The sequence below is a fragment of the Aureobasidium melanogenum genome (assembly GCF_000721775.1).
Source record: "Aureobasidium melanogenum CBS 110374 unplaced genomic scaffold scaffold_61, whole genome shotgun sequence".
Lineage (NCBI taxonomy): Eukaryota > Fungi > Ascomycota > Dothideomycetes > Dothideales > Saccotheciaceae > Aureobasidium > Aureobasidium melanogenum.
The window spans coordinates 1-20,686 of NW_024470113.1; the positions used below are offsets into that span (position 1 = coordinate 1).

At 48.0% G+C, this 20,686-nt stretch overlaps 9 protein-coding genes across 9 annotated transcripts; 3 read left to right on the plus strand and 6 right to left on the minus strand.

Annotated features, from left to right (window-relative positions):
- Positions 1-1,059: 1,059 nt before the first annotated feature.
- Positions 1,060-3,060, plus strand: M437DRAFT_70666 (uncharacterized protein; the record flags this gene model as incomplete). The annotated part of the gene is made up of 3 exons (XM_041025528.1): positions 1,060-2,243; positions 2,367-2,812; positions 2,891-3,060. The coding sequence occupies 3 exons, from the start codon at positions 1,060-1,062 to the stop codon at positions 3,058-3,060; spliced, it is 1,800 nt and encodes a 599-aa protein (XP_040874622.1).
- Positions 3,061-4,161: 1,101 nt separating this feature from the next.
- On the minus strand, positions 4,162-4,507 carry M437DRAFT_89305 (uncharacterized protein; the record flags this gene model as incomplete). Its single annotated transcript, XM_041029024.1, has 2 exons — positions 4,162-4,262; positions 4,330-4,507. The coding sequence occupies 2 exons, from the start codon at positions 4,505-4,507 to the stop codon at positions 4,162-4,164; spliced, it is 279 nt and encodes a 92-aa protein (XP_040874623.1).
- A 1,497-nt stretch (positions 4,508-6,004) lies between these two features.
- M437DRAFT_61194 (uncharacterized protein) lies at positions 6,005-6,553 on the minus strand (the record flags this gene model as incomplete). The annotated part of the gene is made up of 1 exon (XM_041023889.1): positions 6,005-6,553. A coding segment is annotated over one exon (549 nt), but the record flags the coding sequence as incomplete, so codon positions are not given.
- Positions 6,554-8,023: 1,470 nt separating this feature from the next.
- Positions 8,024-8,833, minus strand: M437DRAFT_70668 (uncharacterized protein; the record flags this gene model as incomplete). The annotated part of the gene is made up of 1 exon (XM_041025529.1): positions 8,024-8,833. The coding sequence occupies one exon, from the start codon at positions 8,831-8,833 to the stop codon at positions 8,024-8,026; it is 810 nt and encodes a 269-aa protein (XP_040874625.1).
- Positions 8,834-9,739: 906 nt separating this feature from the next.
- M437DRAFT_27311 (uncharacterized protein) lies at positions 9,740-10,063 on the minus strand (the record flags this gene model as incomplete). Its single annotated transcript, XM_041019115.1, has 1 exon — positions 9,740-10,063. A coding segment is annotated over one exon (324 nt), but the record flags the coding sequence as incomplete, so codon positions are not given.
- A 40-nt stretch (positions 10,064-10,103) lies between these two features.
- Positions 10,104-11,217, plus strand: M437DRAFT_70669 (uncharacterized protein; the record flags this gene model as incomplete). The annotated part of the gene is made up of 2 exons (XM_041025530.1): positions 10,104-10,532; positions 10,774-11,217. The coding sequence occupies 2 exons, from the start codon at positions 10,104-10,106 to the stop codon at positions 11,215-11,217; spliced, it is 873 nt and encodes a 290-aa protein (XP_040874627.1).
- Positions 11,218-12,167: 950 nt separating this feature from the next.
- On the minus strand, positions 12,168-12,970 carry M437DRAFT_70670 (uncharacterized protein; the record flags this gene model as incomplete). Its single annotated transcript, XM_041025531.1, has 2 exons — positions 12,168-12,533; positions 12,713-12,970. The coding sequence occupies 2 exons, from the start codon at positions 12,968-12,970 to the stop codon at positions 12,168-12,170; spliced, it is 624 nt and encodes a 207-aa protein (XP_040874628.1).
- A 1,627-nt stretch (positions 12,971-14,597) lies between these two features.
- Positions 14,598-15,678, plus strand: M437DRAFT_89309 (uncharacterized protein; the record flags this gene model as incomplete). The annotated part of the gene is made up of 2 exons (XM_041029025.1): positions 14,598-15,602; positions 15,667-15,678. The coding sequence occupies 2 exons, from the start codon at positions 14,598-14,600 to the stop codon at positions 15,676-15,678; spliced, it is 1,017 nt and encodes a 338-aa protein (XP_040874629.1).
- A 2,505-nt stretch (positions 15,679-18,183) lies between these two features.
- M437DRAFT_61195 (uncharacterized protein) lies at positions 18,184-19,797 on the minus strand (the record flags this gene model as incomplete). The annotated part of the gene is made up of 2 exons (XM_041023890.1): positions 18,184-18,275; positions 18,501-19,797. The coding sequence occupies 2 exons, from the start codon at positions 19,795-19,797 to the stop codon at positions 18,184-18,186; spliced, it is 1,389 nt and encodes a 462-aa protein (XP_040874630.1).
- Between the last annotated feature and the right edge of the window lie 889 nt (positions 19,798-20,686).

Sequence of the window (20,686 nt, forward strand, 5' to 3'; positions counted from 1 at the left end):
CAGATCGAGGTAATTCAGTGCCTTCGTTGTGGGTTGAGGCGCCGCGGACTGTACGAGAGATGGTAGACGGAGCGCGGTGAAACTGATCGGCGATCGACTCAAGCGTACGGCCGTCCTCGTACGCTTGTACAATCCGACCACGCTCGTATGGGGTAAGATTAGGGCCTCGTGCGCGAGATCCGCTTGGTTGCGAACGTTCAATGGTTGGCGCCATGTTGTTATGTTAATGCAGAAAAGAAGGGTGAGATTTGACGACGTGGAGCGCGTTGAGTGGTTTGCGAAACTTCTGTCCGTGCACTGTAGAAACCAGACCTAATACATGAGGTATCCCTGCTTCCACCGAAAACACGTCCTAATCCGGCATCTCGCACGGGCCTCTGTGCTTGTAACAGAGAATTGCCTAATCAGGACTAGCCTTTCTTTCTCCATCTTACGACCCGTTCGCGGCTTCGGGTCTTCACTCTATAGTCATATAATCGAAACATCGAAGCAATGCGTTGCCCTGCGACAAATGATCACCAAATGTGTATATCACGACCTAAAGTGCTGCGCGGGTCGGACGTGTCTCTGACTTTGACACGCGTTCGCGACTTCCAGAGGTGAGTGTTGAATACTGTTACTTTCATCTGTCTTTATTTCTCCTCATCAAACCTTCTATAGGAGCGTATCTCCTCTATTGTCGCTCAGCAGAATTGGTCCACCAGGAACCACACTCCACCTAAATACTACTGCAGGAATTACCTTACATTTCGGCTTCCGTCGCAGAGCCATCCCGCCGTAGGCAACTCGTCACCGCTTCCCTTTCATGATTCTTCTGTTGATTGCTTACAGACTTGTTCTAATGCGTTCGCTTGCTTTGAAACTCCGGATCTGGCAATAAGAAGCAGTGGCGAGCTTTTAGATTCTATCCGACACCTTCAATAGCTTCAGGTCGCTGTCTGCACCACTTGCCGAGTCGCTGTCTGCTTCAATGATAACGACTATCACCTTTATGCTAGGCATGGAGGCTATCATGTCTCAGTCAGACGCGCTGTAGCCAAGCGCTTAGAATTTTATACCATGCCTCAGTCCCTAGATGAGCCTAGACCTCGTCCCGATGGTGTGCCGCCTCTAGAATGTCTTGTCGTTCCCTTACGAGGATTTTTCTATCCGCTCTGTCCATCATATAAGACAATATACTATCCTTGCTTGCGGAAACATATCGGCAAACAACATGGTGTTCGTTGTGGCTCGACCTATGCCTTATCCTCTCAACCTTGTTTCCTACAACGCTGGACTGACTGGCGTAGCAAAGATCCTGGTTATTGGATAGTGGATGCCGCAGCCGTGTCAGATTCTCAGCTGCAGTCAGATGTTGACAAAAACATCACAACAGCAGCAACAGCGCAAGACGTTGAGGGTCAGCTTGCTCACGACTTGGCCGTCATGAAAGCTGAAGAAGAGCGCCGGCTTGCAGAAGAATATGACGAAGGGGCTTCCGACCTTGATGAGGATTCAGAGTGTAATACTAGGAGCGATCGGCTACGTGGATGCAACTGGAAGAATTGGTCCGCTAACAAGCCGCTCCGCGTGATAATAAGCGTCTCCAAACTGCCAAAGATGACTCGTCTTGCTGAGAGACTGCATATTGGCAGCTGGTGCGGTCTTAACTGTGTCAGCGAGGTAGCGAATGAACGAACACTAGCTGTCATATGTGTGGCCACCCGACATGTACTCGATCATTGTGAGCGCACTTTGAAGGCAACACCGCGCACCCTGCGTTGTTGGCTGAAGAGCTGGTCTCATGCTTACCAGCCCTATGACTCCAAAATCCCTCAAGCTGCAGCGGAGAGTCGCTACGAGCATTCATGGTGTCGTTTCGTCAGCAACGTGTATCGTGTTCGTGCTCTAGAACGGCGTCTTGATAAACAACTTGGAGAGCTTTCATCTCTACGTCTTACCTGTACGCAAGAGTCTGCAATGAATCGGGTCTGGTCACTCGCTTTGGAAACTAAGTTCACGATGACCGAGCACAAGCTGATCGGTTCCGAGCCCACGATAGTTAGGATGCCAGAGTCACTCTTTGAGTTGATTATCCCTTTCTGGACCGACAGACCGAGGGACGGTAACCTTGAGCGCACACCCATTGCAAACCTCTCTGGTATGCTAGGCATCGATCCATCCACGCTTGTGTTTCGGAAGCCCCATAGCTATACGACCAACCTCTCAGCACTCATATGGATAGGGGGTCTTCTACTGCTAGAGTACGCGTTACCCCTCCAGCCACATCTGCTTGCAGGGACCAAGATCCCGGCAAGAGACTCAAGTTCTGATTTCCGCTAGAGACTTTGTTTTGACATGCGTCCACTCTACTTACAGCGGGGCAGCGTGTCTCCCATCGGCTACCTGATCGAACGGTTACAGCACGGTCGTGCTATAGCGAAGCGTGAAGGGCCACCTGCCACCGTACGGTGGTCTCTAGATGGTCGGACATTACACGTTCATGGTGCCGGCCTTACTATCGGCCGTTTCCGACAAACGGTCTGTGGCGTGGTTGAGAGCACAGCACAGCAGATCGCAGACATACTTTTTCAAGTACATATACCGTACAACCTCCCAATCTTGCACGACAGCATGTGTAACGACAAGCCTGGTTATTCTCTCTTGACGGATCCGAGAAACAAATTGAGGTCCAGCTTTCGCTCGACGGGAATACTTTCGCTACCACAGGAGTATCGAGCAAACTGTTCCGACGTCTACAACAACACTTTTGTGATAGTCCACGCGCCCGGCAGAGTTAGCTTTATGTCTATCGAAGTAGCCGAACTGGCCCGTCTGAAAAGACTATAGCCCCCAGTGCCTAGATGTTGCGGGGCTTCCTGTATCTTAGGCTGGCCTTGTTGATACACAGGCCGGCTTGGAACCAAATATGCTAGAACACATCCAGGACTTGCAGTTCTCGCCGCTGAAGAAGTGTCCGACTACATCTCTGCCAACCAGAGCACTTTGTCTCTTCCTCGTGCCATCATCGGTAGCCCAAATTTCATCGAGTCGTCCGGGATCTATATCGTCTGTATATGAAGGAAGATAGCCCCAATAACAAGCGGGTCTTGATTCTCCATACAGATTCGATTCTGTTAAGCACATGCTCAAGATAGGAATATGGAAGACTCGTCACAAAACAGTATATGAGGCACGTTCGAGGAGCTAAAAAGGCTAGAAAAGCTACACCAAGAACGCATTATATCAACATATTGCTTTCGAAAATGTACAGCTCGCCGCAAATAACCAACATCAAGACCACCAAAAGCTTGCCGTGCGGGATAAAAGTGGCCATGTATTCTGGGTATCGCGAGACGGGACGTTCCATACTTCAACTCCTTTCATGCACTGCACTACATGCAGACATGAAGAACCAGAATAAATCCAAAACTCAGTGTTGAGAGCGGTAAGATGAGGAACCTACGCTCGAGGCGCGACATGGTTGTCAAAATCCAGCTAGAGATAAGTATTAGCCGAATCTCGCTAGCTGACAGCGTGTCTGACCTGGTCGCTGTGAGAGTTGCTCTTGAGAGTGTTTACCGGACAATGCGCTATGGACGCGTAGCTAACGCATGGCTGACGAACATCCACCCGCATATATAAGCTGGAAGCGAGGTAGAAGCAATCCTTCGCGACCGATTCACCGAGATTCTCCCCACCGCCTATGAGAGAAGTGTCGCGTGCTGTCATTTTCCGCTTCTGTCAATCGATGAGCCGAACTATGGTGTGCATTCCGATGAGAAAGGGGTGTTCGTCTACCTCATACTCGACGCTACCAAGTCCAGAGCGATGGGCTTCCAGAGAAACCATGAGGTACGGCTCGACGTCACCAATGCGTTTATTCAACAGTCACATCGTATAGCGGTGATCGACCTCACGAACACACAATCTGCTCTTGCTGCTCATACAATCCTTGTTGTTTCTAACTCGGCACTGCAGCAGGAGTCTCAAGCAAAGATGCTGATGCCTTGCTACAACTCTGGTCAGTGCAGGTCCGCTTAACGATTGCTGCCCAGCGTGCTCTTGGAGTCCATCTCTTCTCGTATCTGTGGTGGCAACCATTCCTACCGCTTCCTGGGAGCGATAGCAACCACATGTCGCTGGAAAATTCATCGGTCCTCTGAGGGTGGAGTGCACCAATCACATCCTCTCAGGTCCCCGTGATTTACTGGGACCAATATCGAACACTTTCTTGGCAGCATCTGAGTCGCCTGTTTGAAGGCCCTGACAAGTCTTGGGCCCTGTCTGCGACTTCCGTGGCAGCGTCCACGGTCCCTCAGCTACATCAACACCACCATCATGACGTACTAGGCCAGTAGGCGACTCTATTGGTGTTGGTCTTGCATCCGAGGACGCTAACACTGGAGCTGTACTCAACGTGAGGAGTAACAGAGATGGTACCTCTCTTGGGATGGACTTTCTCAGTAGGGAGAGCAGCTGCAGTAGCAGCAAGAACGCTCGTAATGGTGGAGATGGAGAACTGCATTTTGTCTAATGTTTTCTTTGTGGTTAGATATAGAAGTAAAGAGAGTGAGGTGCCGAGATTGACTGGCAAAGAGTATGCAAGGGTGCTCGAGTGATGGTAGAGACACCGTTAGAGATTGTCTACCGATTCCACAGGAACCTGGCGTAAATGGAGTGCTTTCGAGAGAAAAGTAAAGACTGTTGGATAGAGCGAAATGGCGTAATTGGGAAACACAGCTACTAAAGCTATATATGTCAGAACTGAAGCGCAGAGGAGATTCTGTCAGATCGTTGTACCAGCCCACGATGAGGAACTTTGGTGGTTATCAAGTGTGGGAGGATCTTACGGCTCATGTAAAAAAGATGCTCGCTCGTCAAAGAGTCCCTCATCTTGTAAGGCTGCGAGTGCGGCAAGGAGTGCTTTGTCATGGTTGTCGTACTTCCGATCTGCTAGCTTCGTCTGAGGAGAAAAGGAGGCCACAGTGGTGGATCCCTTCGTGGTTTTGCTTCAAGACATGCTCCAATCGCTGGGTCCTTTGAATCGCTCTCGAGTTCGGCTAGCTTGCCTATTGAGACAAGTTAGCGTAGATCCAGCGTTTCAAGCTCACTTGAGCGCTAAAGAAGTTGGCTGTCTCTTTCCCTACCAGATCTTTAGAGCACTCTTTTTTATGAATCTCGTGAGGTAAAATATTGCTTCAGAGCTTCCTATATGATCATAAGATTATAGCTAATAGGTTCGATGGCCAATGGTACACCTAAAAGTGTATTTCGAGATGTGTCCGTGATGAACGGAAGAAGGAGACTAGTCAACGAAAAAGCTTAGAGTGAATTTGCGATGTACACAGAGCAACGTAACAGGAAACCAAGTCCAAGTTCTGTAACGATCTCCTTGCTTGTGTTGTTAAGGTACCTTATTCACGACACAGTCTATAATTGCGTATCGTGTTCTCTGACAAATGCTCGGCTTAGCCCGACGATAATCACCTCACGCCTCAAACGCGTTGACTGGGTAGTAAGCTGTTCGCGCCTGCTTGACCTGAGAGCAGGTGAGCGTCAGAGTCGTATCATGCATCAAACACAGCAAAAAACTTCTACATGGATTGTGTGCACAGTGCGAAACTCAAAGACCGAGGTTCAAAAACAACCAGATCTAGTTCCTTGAAGACGGTGCATTCTGCGCAGCTTGTTCGGCATGTACAAGACAGTTTCACAAATCGCCAGATTTCTTTCCATATGGTGCTACAGAAAGTTGTGAAAACATCACTTTGCTTTAGCACTCTGCCTCCATTGGCATGGGTTGTTAAGAATACGACAGGCCTCTCATAGACTTCTCAAATCCAGAAAAGCCGGCTATAAGCCGCAAACCGCCGCCTATTTTGTTCTTCCTGCTTATCTCAGCGAAGCAAGACGAAAGCGCCACATAGCCAGAATTCATATGTTGCTCTTTGCCAAAACATCTTTAGCACCTGACTCCACGTTATTGATACTTCTAGATTGCATTTCAACCAGCTAAGACTGTTCAGACGCTGGGCCAGATCTTTCTGCTTTGCTTTTCGAGACTTAGGACGACTTGAGCGGCACCGCGGGCGGCAGTATATGTAAAGGCAGAAGTATGCATTATCTGGATAAAAGGCAACTCTGGGATTTCCTGATGTTGTCTCTGGTAAGTTCCCAGTCGCGGGTAATTCCATCGCGGGTTTCTGACACGCATCTCCTTAGGCTTGGACAGAATGCGATGACGGCCACGCAGAGTGGACTCGGCTTCAGTAGAGTCACCGTGATGTTTGGTGTCCTTGTAGGACAGACCATGTCGACGAGCTTCTCGCAAATACTCATTCCTGGCATCGCGATCGAGGTTTGATATACGTTCAACTGATTGCTTAGCCAGACCCGACGGAGGTCCGAAATGGTTGGTCCTGGAGGCAGGAGCAAGGTCACGTATATCTCCATGCGTAGATTGAGTGGAAAGATATCCAAAGTTTGGGGTCACCAGACCACAAGCATCTAGTGCAGTGTTCCAGATATGGTCAGGCTTAACCGGTCCGTCTGATCTGGATATTACAAAGTTGGTCGTGTTGCTCTGCTACAACGACGACACTGTGTCTGTAACAGGGCAAGGTATCGCCATGTCAAACATGTCCTGATTTTGTAGTGGAGTAAACAACCTTTCAGAGTGTAGTTGGAAGGGTGTGCGTGCGGCATAGTTGGTGACACCAAAGAGTGGCTGAGGTGGCGCACACTGAGAGTGCGGCCCACACACCGAGCGATGTTGTGGCAAGATGTTGCAAGAGAATACAGGAGGCTGTTCAGACCACGGCAAGCCCAAGTTGTGGTGACCTTCATCGTGGCTCGACAATGATGACTGGTCGTGATAGGGTGAGTATATAGGACCAGCATTCCCAATCATATCCACAGCCTTATCGTTCCAATCTGGGGCAAGGGTCGAGACATCTTCTGCATGGTCAACGCATGAGTTCATTGAGCCGCCTTGAAGCTCGCTAACAGCAAGCTCGGGATTGATATCCAGATGGAACCGCCTTCGGTTTTGCTCAAAGTCACCTGACAATCCAGAGAGGGCTGAGTCTTGTTGATGAGTGTCAAAGCTGGCTTGTGAACACTGTAACATTGTCAGCGGTTTCTAAGTCGTTATCATCTGACACACGAGGCTCACATTCGTGTTTGAGTCTTCTGTGAAGTTGGGCTGTGGTATCTGGCTATGAGGTGCAGGATAGGCGAGCAGAATTCCTCCAAGATACTCTACCTCGTTTGTCAGCGACTTGGCATTCTGAGCGAACAAAGAAGTCGATTTCTGTTACCGTCTGTTACACAACAGCATGGTCACTGCCACTGCAAGCGCTTTCGACAAGTCGCGGGGACCTGCATGGAGGCGTGTTACCGATATTCGATTGCACATATCGCGAACCCTTGTTTTTCGCGAGATGGTCGTGAGGATGTAACAACTTACATTCTCAATCAGACCTCTGGACGCGATAGATTGAGTCCAACTGGTTTTCTTGCGAAAAGCTCACATGTAGTGTCCGACACAAGAAGAAATGTCAGGACCATCTCAGAGATGACTTTGTTTCTGTAGGTGCATGTAGCCTCCAGAGAGCAATGGTAAAGAGGAGAGCACAGTATGACAACAGCCGTAGCCTGACCTCCGCTGTGCCGAGCTTCGAGCTGGATGTGATCTTTTCTCTTATAGACGTGGAAAGACCATGTAATTCAATGATCAGTTGAGTATGGAGCACTAGCATTAGGATTGATTCTTTGAACGGCTTCGAATTTCGACTCAATGGCACTTAGAATTGTTGTTGTGAAACAATTGAGCTCTTGCAGAACATGATATGATCGTGCGATGTGGAAACGTGATACAAGCGATCTGGATTTTCAATTCAGAAGAGTGAAGCATAGATATGGCTTTCTCTTAGCACTACAAATATGACAGATCAGGAGATGGTCAGAACCGATTCTATATAGGAAGCTGATGGCAAGCCGGCACTTTGTATATGATTCTCTCAATCAGAACCACGAGAAGCTAGCACTGGGCCCCTAACGGATACAGTGGTGCTGGTTGGTATTCTTCGTACTCGCTTCCGTAGACATCTGCTTCGGCGACCAGCGTAGCTAACATATGGTTGTTGACGTTGTTTCCTATGTTAAATATCTCTAGTGCATACTTGTCCGAATGCGTGTTGGTTGATGCTGAGTGCACGAAAGTGCCGATAAGATCACGCAGTTTCTGCAAAGCCTGATCATTGAAGCGAACGAATCCACAATTCGCACTATATGATAGCTTCAATCCCTGGACTTTGTCTCCATACGAGAAGGTATTCCTTCGGTAACGACGAGTTTCACCCGACGAGTCATTGCTGCCATCAAGACTGGCTACCGCTCGCACAGTCCCGTGGGTACCATTCGAGATATGTTCAAACAGGGTCGACCTCGAACTGTAGGTTGAGGTCGTCGAGCCCTGCATGGTTTTGGATCCTTCTGAAGTGCTTCTGAGTGTGAGACCAGATCTTTCTGCACCAGTGAGACTCCGCTTTCCGGCCGAGGTGCCGTTCTTGATGTCCATGGTATTGTTTCCATAGCCGTCTTTGGTGGCCGCAATTACTAAAAGGTCAGAGAGGGCATCAGATACGCAGTCTATTCCGGAGATTCCTGATGACTCGATGCACGAATCCACCAGCGCTGACCAAATGTTACCCCCTGGAACAAGCGGCTTGGTTGAAAGAATAACAGGATCCGACGGCAATATCTGGGTAGACGAGTCTGGGATGACAGTCGAGCTTTGGGATATGCCAAGCGCTACCAAGGAAAGACCTGCAAACAAGTGGGAAAACATCTGATCAATCTAAGATGAGCACAAGTGCTTAGACGGGTTTATGTAAGGCAAGGTGGTTGATGGGATCGAGCCCTTTATAGACTGGACGTACGTGTTTGTCTAAGTGATCTTGTGAGAGGCATGCGTGTTTACGCTATGCTTCCATCTACAACGTGATACGAGATGCTGATGATGTCTCAAGACTCAAACACTTGTTCTAACGTGTCGCTGTCTCTCGAGATACGTAAAACTACCATATGAAGATTCAGTAATGAACCGATGTATACTTCTTCTGCTTCCATCTCCCTATCACGCTGATACACACGTACAGTTTGCATCTAGAAAACATCTGAGCTGAATGGAAATGTTGAAATCAACTTATTTGGAACACTATAAGATTTTGGATTGAAGAATGCAACCAATGATGACCAACAATTTACACGCTCTCATCTCTAGACTCCAAGCGCTCTCACTCCTAGATTGCAGTTTAGTAAGCCCTTCCGAGATGTGCTTGTGGCCATTCATTCTCACATCTTTCGGAATGGTTCTGATTGAATTAGTATGACTATCAGGTCTGCCCTTGGGTCTAATCGGCGCTTTCTTTCTCGTCGCTGAATCATTCTTCGGGCATTCTGTCAAATTTCAAGCGCACGGAAACCGATGTAAGAAATTATTTTCGAAGCTCAAAAGCGTCGCTGATCGGATGTCGAGTATGGTCTTCCAAAGCAGCAAGCGTACTGACGAAGTGATATCTAGGACAGTTCCCAAATGATCAGACATGAATAGCTTGGAATTACCAAATTGACCAGACCGTCCTGATCCGCACTCGATACAAACAATTTTACACTAATGACCAGGATTTACCATTTGAAATAGTTGCCATTCATTCGAAAGGTTCTCATTCGCGAACTCCGCTTCATGCACTAACCATTTTACCTTGACCATAGCTTGGTGCAATTTCTGGTTACTAACCGCTAAGAACCACCAATAGCGTCTAATTTCATCTTTCGACGTGAGAACACGATAGAAAGTCTCACAAATGTCTCCATATGTATTGCAAAGGTTTTTGACTGTGTCGACAAACAGCTGGCGATCCCGACGTTTCGTCTCGGTATTTTTGCTCCGCCAAACGAGCGATGACTCGGGGTTTTGGACCAGCTCCGGTGCGACATCTATATCATGCTGATCTTGATATGATTCGTGATCAAACATTCTCGGGAAAACCGCTGCAAATTGCAAGGGAAGGTACTCCCAGTCAGAACACAAGGATGATGATAAACCCAAGCAAGATATGATCACCTATGAAGACCTTACACTGACACAGCTCAAGAAGATGGCTTCTGAGCGCGGTCTCAAAATTGAGAACCAACGCGCGAGGAAGCCATTTGTGACAGCACTGAAAGCCGCTGACGATGAGAACAAAGAAAACATACCTCCTGGGACTGAGGAAGCCTTGAAACAAGAGGCAGACATGGGTGAACGCCCGGACGGTCGAACCAAGCGGCTAGAAAAGACGACTGCACAGCCATTGGTACGCACAATGTCGCCGAGCCCCAATCCTGAGGCTCAACCTGCTCTTTCTCAGCCACACTATCATTGTGAAAAGTGTAAGGTTCCGTCTGCCTCAGAGGAGTTGCATAGAGTTCCGGAAACTCGTGGCCCGTATTATGCCTATCTGAGATATGAGGATGATACGAGCAACAAGTTTTACCGTCTTCAGGTAAGCAAAACATTTTTCCCATGCTCACACTCCAATCCTGTCTCCTGTACATCCTCCTAACTCGACTGGGCTGCGGGAATTGGGCACCATGATCACCGTCACTCTTCATACTGGCAGCCATATGTGTATCCCTCCGATGAAGATATATATCATCCGATCGTGTTCTCCGCCGATTGATATCGATTGTACCGGGCTCATCACAATGGGATTAAAGCAGAGACTGACTACTTCTGACATTCAGGTTAGAAAAAGCGGCACTGAAGATCTATATTACGTCAGGACACATTGGGGACGCCATAAAACATCAAATCCCTCCTGCGGATCTTATGGTTTCAAGAGTCCGGATGATGCTATAGCCAAATTTGGGAAAGTTTTTCGAGAGAAAACCAGTCTGGACTGGGTTGACCGAGGCATGGATCCAAAGAAGAAGAAATACAGCTACATAAAGCCTAAGGATGGAAGCTCCCTCCAGGACGCTGAAGATGGGAACGTCGGCTCTAGTGACAGATCGGAGTCCCAACGCACGAATCTCGTCGACGACAACCTATCCCAGACGGACACCTCTCGGAAATCAGTGAAGGTGCCGTCAGGAGGATCCGATAGCGACCGTAGCGTTACCCCAACGCCCACCAAATCTCGTACTCGAGCTCGAACTCGAGCTCCTACTCCTCGTAGAAAGTCTTGAGATTGTAGAAGGCTCGAAGATGATGATGAAACGGTAGAACTACTCGTAGTCTGAGGGTTGTGTAGGATGAATGGTTGCGTGTTTGCGTGTTTGCTTGTATCACATACTATGAACTCAGTTATTCGTGCGTGCTTCCTAGATAAATGAATTATCTTTTCTGTCTTTCTGCTCTGGTAGGTGTGAGTAGGAGGGTTGAATGATATATAACATACCCTCGTGATCACAAGTCTTTCAGACAGCGCTTCGACTATAGGGCTTTGACTAAACAAGCTGTCAACTTTGACTAAACAAGCTTTCAAATATCAATGAAGCACACATTCACCAGCCGCAAAGAGATAGTGACGGCATTCGGAGGGAGCATCGTCTGCTCTGGCAATGGCTCTGCTGGAACTGTTTGAATACGTATCATTTGCGTCAAGAGGCTCAATAAGAGAACCTTGTATCCGGCGGACCTATCTTTGAGAAAGGGCAAGTCTCTATCCCTCCTGAAATGGCTGCTTTAAGGATCTCGAAAGCCCAGGGGACGCCTTTCCAGGACTCTTCCAGGAGAGAACTGCGATAGCAGAACCTCGTATGACCCCTGACGACTTGCTCATTGCTAGGGTCTTTTATGCCAGGCAGCTTGGATTAGCTCAGCCCAGCTTGACTCGCCATGTTTGGAACGGGGTCGCAAATGGTCAGAAAAAGGCTGAGCAACGAGAACGCAGGGCGGCCGCACAAGAAGAGGTTGAGCGGAGAACGAGAGCGAGCGGTGAATGAGATGGATTTAGGCACGAATGACAGCTATGTATGGATGACAATGGTCAGTTGCTGGAGCACAAGAACAACACCATGTGGATTCATGAGACCAGATGTATGAGAAGTTGCCTGACACCATAAACAGACATCTCTCTATTCTACTACCAACAATGGGTAATGCGACCTCCAAAGTAGGGGTATAGCACTCGAGATTACGCGGAAGTCGGGACAGATAGAGCTTGAAAGCACAAATTCCGGGCGATTGTCCAGCTAGGCTGGCGGGTGTGGCAGGAGAGGATTCGAGGCGAAGACGACCGCCGGCTTCGGCTGGATTGGGCAAGGAGAAAACTGTCTTTGCCACGTGTGTAGGTGGGCGACGACGGTAAAAGGAGTTTGTCCGTATGTGAGAAGTAGTGTATCGAAGAGCGGCGGCAACCTGTGGAGAAGCTTCTCATAGTGAAACTTCTTGTGGTACGGTGGTAACTCAAGCAGGCTATCGACCTCCTTCTCTTCTTCTTCTTCTTCTTCTTCTTCTTCTTCTTCTTCTTCTTCTTCTTCTTCTTCTTCTTGTCCCTCTTCTGGATGCATTTACACAGAACGACAGAGTTAAGTATTGCTATTCTTCCGGCAGTCTGGACGGATACCGCTAAGGTCCTGGCAGAAAACATTTGGACGATCTGGCAGGGTTTGGAACAGCCTCAACCTGGCAGGTCGCAGATCCTGAGCTCTTAGCAGATTGGCGATGGCGATGGCGTACTAATTCCTGGAGAGGTCTGAACGAGAGATATCGGTCAAGCTTGTAGACTGCGCAGCGAGATTGAGGGCTGGGTCTCGAAGGAGGGCGAGGATGATTGTCGAGTGCGGTCGGCACATCATGAGTCAACCCAATGCGTAGAGGACGCGCGCTAACAGCGGAGACTGATTCGGCGAGCTGTGTAAGAGCTATGGCCAAGGGATCCCGGCGGCGCGAACGGAACGAGCGGTTGGGCTCGCGGAGATAGAGGCTGAGGGACATGTTGCGAACAACAAGGTACAAAAGACGGCCATCAGGCGACAAAAGAGGCTACTTCATTGTGGCGGGCGCATCGCCGGACCTTTCGGTATTGATTCACAAAAGCAGCGTGTGTGCGTCCCATGGGAAGGTTCCATCGCCCACACGCTACTGTTTCTCGCCGAGTACACCATAGATTATCCTTCCACAAAACGCGGGTCTATCAACCTCCTGCTTTCTTGAGAATATTTACGATGCCGCGTGTTCTCGCTCCGACTACCGTTATGGATAGCGCACGCAGGAATTATGGTACTTGCGTGCTATCAGGTAATATCCTCATCTCAGCACCAGCCGAAGCAATATCTTCTAGGATAGCATTAATGTTGCAGAGCAGCCATTCCATTACCTTTTCGTATACTGTCTACGTAAAGCTGTAGAAGAGTCACAAGAAACGATTTCTACTCTGTGCCTGTTGTTGAGGGTGCTCTCGAGATGTGAACAGGGCATGCCCAAGTCGCAATCTGCTTCATATAATTTGCTAAGGCTGTGGTGTGTATAGACTTCGTAATACTCTTGGTTTTTTCATGTCTCTTCCTATAGCTTGAACTCATAGAGAAGTTTTATCGTTTGTTTCCTCTCGTAATCTTGTTCTGCACTATCCTTAATAAGCTCCACCATCCTTAACAATCACAGGATATTACCTGAGGTTGGAAAAGTCGCCTATTCCTTCTTTCTGTGATAACGTCTAAAACAGTCATCATCTACAAGCTCTTATATCTCACGTTCCATCCCTCTAAGAAGGCTTCGATCGCGGCTACAGAACCATCTTCGGCTCTTAAACCCCTTAAGTAACCATACTGATAGAGAAGAAGTGTTGTATTACTAGGATGACACAACCTCAGACCAGTCAGAAGTCTTGTGATGGCAGAATGAAGAAGGTTCTCAATGCTTCTCCACCCACATCGAGAGCCAGACTCGGTGAGCCATCTCCTTCCGGACCAATTGAGTGGAGAAGCTTCTCCTTCAAATTTAAGAGAGGAACGGAGAGTCTTGTATTTTTACAAGATTTGGATGAGATGACAGTTCGTGAAATGGAAAAGGAAATAAGAAGGTTTGGAAATACCCCGTGCTGAAAGAGGCGCACGTTGAACGTCCTAAGATGAGGAATAGAGCAAATGCTCATAACCTTGTGGGATATCTAACCTGCACGAAAAGTGCAATCTACCACAGTCAAAGCAGATGGCCGACAGCAGTCGAATTACCGCATGGGTGTGCTGCATCAGCGAGATCGGAACTCATTTATATTTACCGAGGGTCTAGGCAGTCGGGTTACCGGATCAAAGTTGGCAATTGCTCCATCATCCTCGGATCGGATGACATATCATATGACTCGATCGCAAGAATCCCGTTCGATGCCAGGCTAGAGCGCAGACGACCGACTGATGATAGTGATGAGTTCCATCATCTCCAGGTAAGTGAACACAGTCTCTTTTCCGGCGCGTACCTTAGTTGAGGGCGTCTGTGCCTTTCTTGTCGAACGCAAAGTCGTCACATCATGGTCAGCTAGTCAAGACCTAAGAAAACATATGTGACCGGATCGAAAGAGCAATAGCTAATCGTGCGCGGCACGCAGATTTTAAAGCCCGATCGTATGAAGTCAAATTTGCTTATGAACTGTTTTGGGCGCGATCAGACGGATTTAAAAGGCACAGGCTATTTCTATGACTCTTTGCGAGAATGTGAAATTCATTTCGAGGAGATTCTTAAGAACAACCCCGGCCTAGAACGGCAATTTGAAGACAAGAAGCCCAGATCCAAAGGAGACAGCGTTTATGACGGTATCAAGAGCACAACCATCAAGAGAACCCATGATCAGACCAGTAGAGGCTCAGACAAGGTCACCTTTTGTGAATGCTCTGGGTCAGAATGCACAAACCTCAGCGAGGATGACCGCTCGCAGATTGGAGGCTCTGATGAATCAAGGAATTCTTCTGATGATACCAGTGAATTCTCGGAACAAGATCGAGAACCATACAGTCAGAACCGACTGTCGAAAGTGACCGGATTACTAGCCAAGGATTCACTGCCAGCTGGATTAGACAGGAACAAGGATTACATAGATATGGATTGTGACACCGAGCATTCTGAATGGGAAGGACACAGTCATCCTAACACCGATCCTCCGTCGACCAAGAGCACAAATACCAACAAGATCGTTGATCAAACTTGGGAAGGCGGCGAACTTGCCTTGCGAAACCCTCAAAAGTCACAAAACACGAAGTTCCTTGAAGAGGACATTTCTCAGACTGAAGACTCTAATGCTATCCCTCGCAAGTTACAAAACAAGAACTTGGGGAGTAAGAACTTGGATGGATCAAGAGAATATCCTGATGAGACCAGCAAAACCTTGGGGCAAGATCGAGTTCCACGCAGTCGAGACAAACAGTGGACAGCATTCGAACTGCCAGCCCAGCATGCGCTGCTAGCCAGATCAAAGAGCATTCATACTCGATCGATCCCTGAGCAATTGAAGCACTCGGTCGTTGTTGACGGACGAACCATTATCCTCGACTCGCACAACATATTGGATTCCTACAGTTCTAAGCTAGAGTTCCTACGAAAGTCTGATCATCCTGTTGAAGTCTGTTATCTCCAGGTAAGTAAACACATTTTCCTTGACTCTTACCTCAATCTTGAGGTGTTTTTACTTTTCTTGACAGAAACACAAGTGATCTTGTCGTGGCCGCTTAGTTCCAAGGTCAACGGACCTCATGTGACCCAAAGAACAAGAGTAAAGGCTAACGGTACGCTCTATGTAGATTTTCAACCCAGTATCTATGCACGAGTATTTACTTGTGGTCTCCTGGAGACGAGACGGGACGGAGTTTGAACGTCGAACCTATATTTGCAACTCTTTTGAAGAATGTGTGACTCTTTACAAGAATATCCGCGAAAGAGAACAGTCGAGTCGGCAAGTCACAAACAAGAAATTGAAACGGACGCGACGCAACCATCTCAGTACTAGCGCTCCACAGAACAAGGGCACAGTGACCAACGGAATGGGTGATCAAACCGACAAAGGCAATGCTGCTAGAAAGGCCACTTTTGCTGAACCTCTTGAGTCACAAGGCATTGATCTTGACAACGAGTCAATCTCGTCCGAAGACTCTAATGAAACACTAGAACGACCTGATGGAGCGCTGGAACGATCTACTGGTTTATCAGAATCTTCTGATGGTTTATCAGATTGTTCTGATAACTCGTCAGATTGTTCTGATAAATCATCGAAAGATTCTGAAGAATCACGAGAGGATTTTGATGAAACCCGAGAGGTATCTAGTGCTAGTAGTGGTTGGTTTGGCTGGTTGCATAGATCCTAGCCTCCAATAACCACAGCCTAGATGGATCGCTTGTGGCTTTGGCTTTCTTATAGACCATTTCAATCGGAGTTCCACTAGCGAGCACGCTCGAACGCATACTTCTAGGCTCGCTTTATATATAGATTTTAATATTAGCGCACTTGATTCCCTTCTAGCCGCTTATACTTGTCTGACACGGAGTTTACCAGCTTAGCACAGAATATAGAGAGTAAGGTTAACCGTATAGCTTGTAATTACAGGTCAAAAAGCTAGATCGGGCAGGTTAGATATCCCGGTCGTTATTTATGGTTTTCAATATGAGGATGAGGAAAAGCTAGATGATCATGCCACGGTATCTCTTGACTACCTAAACCCCGCCAGATGTGATATCAATGCTACGTTGGCTAGAGGCTCTTTCTATAGCATCTATACTCAAATGTTCTATAAGTCACGATTGCTGGATCTGACTAGCTGTACTCACTGCTCACCTCTACACAAGACCCGACCATTATAACAACATTTTGTTTGATGTGATGCTTGTATAACATCATGTGTCAGACATCCAGATCGTTGTCATTTCCTTGTGATCCAGAAGTTGAAACAGAAATACCTTATTATCAGTTCCAGCCTCGTTCAGCTCTTGGCTTATCAAACTAAGGTCGGCGGATTGCCTAAGAAGTGACAGGACTTGTAATCATCTGGTTAGAAAGAAGAGAACCTAGAGTATTCCTCTGTAGGTAGTTCAGGTAATGCCCAGGCCTTTTACAAGCTCAGCAGCCCGATGCTGACCTAAGTGAAACGACGAACGCTGTTCCATGTGCGATACGTATGGACAGCTCCCGAACAATTGCGATCAATTAGCTAGATATTATGGCTGCTTAGACAATCAAAAGAGCTGAGCTTTTACAAATCGAGATGTCCGAAGTCACTTGGCGTGTAGCAGACTCTGTTCAATGATTGAGAGGAAGGTGCGATTTATTCATAAACTTGAGAGAAATGTGAAGACCTAAGCCACAGGCAAGACCGGCTTTGTATCGAGGATAGGCTTAGATGACTGGAAATGCGACGGTCGAGCTCTGAAATTTGCTAATTCTGGTTTGGCGGCCGTTCTGTCGCAATTTTGAACAGTTATAAGTCTTGATGGATTGAGGAATGATATTTGAATATGGGTCAGGGTTATATGTCCAGCAAGCATCAGGTCCAAATAAGGTTCTCCAAATGGATGCACACATGCAGGAACACATCATCTCCAAGGTCACTGTCTTTTCTTGGCTACCTCGGACCTTACCAGCATGAATCGCGACTTATCAGACGGGTTAGGACGAAGATTTGCGTAAGCTCCATATACGTTTAGTCTGCATCATCATGACAATAATTCATCACTCGGATAAAGCAGTATGGAACAAGCTGCGCAAAGCTTTCGAGCAGAGCGAGCAAGAAATTGTTCAAAGATAATGATGACTGGTGCGCAAGGATTGTAGAAATGCAACACAAGATGGTGGAAGAACGTAAGAGGAACACAACTTGGCCGACTCGGCTTACGCGCGCTTCTCCCAATCAGAATTTACCTTTGACGGGCTCGCCACCAGAAATAGATAGGCCTACAGGTCGCGACTCGACGCGCAGCATTTTGAGATCTCCGCAATCAGACAATAATAGATATCAGGTCACTCATTATTATTCAGGATCGAGGCCGGATTGACAATAATACCCGTGCGTCCAAATATCTTGTTCATAGATTTTATAGCATCACTCGACAATTATTGCTATCTATTGAGTATATCCTCAGTCAAAGCGGCAGGATCAGTGTTCATCTCGAATGAGACATCCCTGCACAGCAGTACGACTTCGTCGTCGCATATATGTCTCAAGACAACTCTATTGTCCTGTCCTGCGCTTAGTCCAGGCGGTAACCAATTCTTTCCGTAGCTCATGATTAACCGCTATAAAGACGTTTGCGAAACCTGGATCTGCAACTCTTGTTAGCATAATTACCTTGATGGAGGTGGGGAGATGTGCAAAATCGTCTGTGATGATTTGTGCCGCCAGCGTAGATGGATGACAGTCGAGCCGCCCACAAGCTAGAGCCAGTGGGTTAGAAACGCTCGAGATTCTGGCGGCAGCCTTCTCCATCAGCATCGATGCTTGATCCAAGCATGCCACATCGGCCTGTAGAGTCTCGCAAGAATCCGCACACGCTTCATGAACCTTCTGACCATATTCATCAATCTCGTTGCAGCACTCGTCTGTCTTGCCGACGATTTCCAGTCTACCATCATCGACTGCTTCAGCGACCCGAATCTCAGCCTCATCACACATCTCTTGATGCTCTTCCAGTATTGCCTGCTTCTCCTTGTCTACAACATCTTGTATGATCTCACGAACGGTATTTTCATCGACCAGAGCATTGCCATCATTGCTAGGCATGTCTCTCAAAGATAAGTCGAGTTTTGGTCGTTTTTTCTGGTATGGGGGAGGTTCGGCGATGGGTTCGGGTTCGGAGCGCCCTCTGCGAAAGACCGTCGGTACGATGTATGAGGGCGACATTTCCCGGGAGTGACGACTCTTGGCGGGCATAGCCGGTGAGCACATGGTTGACGTTGATTGTGTGTCGTGAACGTCGCTTCCGAAGTGGGCCACGTCTTGGGTAGATCGTCTAACCTCAAGAGGCGTTTTGATTACCGGGTGACTGCTAGCACCATCAGGGTCATCTACCTCAGTAGGCATATCCACTTCGAAGGAAGAGCAGACTTCAGTGGGGGACCACAATGGTTGGGGGGAGCAAGGAGAATGTGACTCTGAATCAGGGGTCGCACCATAACCTCGGGAACGCTTTCCAAGAGTGGCCTCAGGCAAGATGACTTGGTTGTAGGTGGGTAGTGAGGGCAACTGGTTGAATACAGCGGGTCCTGTTTCCTGTGCGCCCATTCCTCCATTCAAGTGAATGTATTCTATACGCAAGGGTTCTAACGCATTGTTGGTTAATGCAGAGGCAAATGTTTGGAGCCAAAGATGGTCGCTATCTGAGATATCCTGCTTGCAGTAATGAAGACGAATGCGCGTTGCCTGGCTGATCTGAGAGACAGCATGGAATATACCATCGCTCGGGTCAGCAGGGCGGATGGACTCAGTCAGTCCAAGTGGAACGAGAACACGACTAGGTTTTTTGAGCCCTAACGACAACGTGGTGGCGGCACGTGCTGATTTCACTCCGCGCAGCATATTGGACAACTCTTTCGGGAGCATATTGTCGAAGCTGGACTTGGTCACTGAAAACGTATCGATGGCTCCAGGAACAATGTTCAGGTAGATAGTCTGATATCTGTCATTGAGCCCAGCAAGTTTGAGTTTGGTTTTGATGGTGATGAGACCTTGGTTTCGTGTCTGGTCAAAACTGACAGTCACATGAGCTAGACAGCCAACGTTGTTCGAGTCTGGCGCATGGATCAGGACTGCATTCCTATCCAATTTCCAAGACCTTTCTTGCACCATAGTTGCGACGTTCGTGCCAAAGAATTAGGTAAAGCAGAGACCCCTCGATGAGATCGAGGAACCCCCCCACCCGGGCTTTGTGTCGAGAATGAGCAGCCCTGACTCGAAAGAAAAGAAGTCGTAACACGATAAGAACGAATAACAAGGAAGAATCGAAACACTTGGCACACACTTCGAAGTTACACACTGCACTTCCGTCGCTTGGAAACCTGATCACGAGTGCATGCCCAATCCAAAATCAACAAGAGAAGATGGAGAGTCCTATGAGAACACAGGAATGACAAAACTGATGACGAGGACAGCCAAGTAGCAGAGGTAGCAGAGGTAGCAAAGAAGCGTGAAGCAGCCACCCGAAAAACTGAACGAGAAGTGCGGGGAAAGCAGTTGAGTTGGGAGGATTGATCGTGGGAGGCCCAGGTGTTTATATCATTTTGACGCGCGACGCGCAGACGCGTCATGCCGTGCCGTGCCGTGCCAAGCAATCAGCTCACGAATTCGAAACGATGGAGCTGTTCGGGCCTCTCATACATCACGCAGATCGCTGGGCTAACCATTTCCGGCCCAGGCAGTGTGCATCGCGCAGCAAATAGCCGCATTGTTTTCTGAACATCAACCCATCGCTTCCCTCAGCTACTGCAGCCTGCCACATTGAGTTCACAAGCAGACGATGAGCTGCACCTCTGGCTCCTGACACTTCCTAACACACGCTCAGCCTGGACGAGATCTCGACACAGACAAAATCGTCATTCAGATTCGTACGATCCTCTATATCAATGCGTGCGCGCGCTCATTCGAAGACTAAAACCAAAACGATCTTGAACCACGTGCACTCTAGTTCGACCTGCGAATCCAGAAGTGGAAATAAAAGGAGGAAACACACGGACACAAG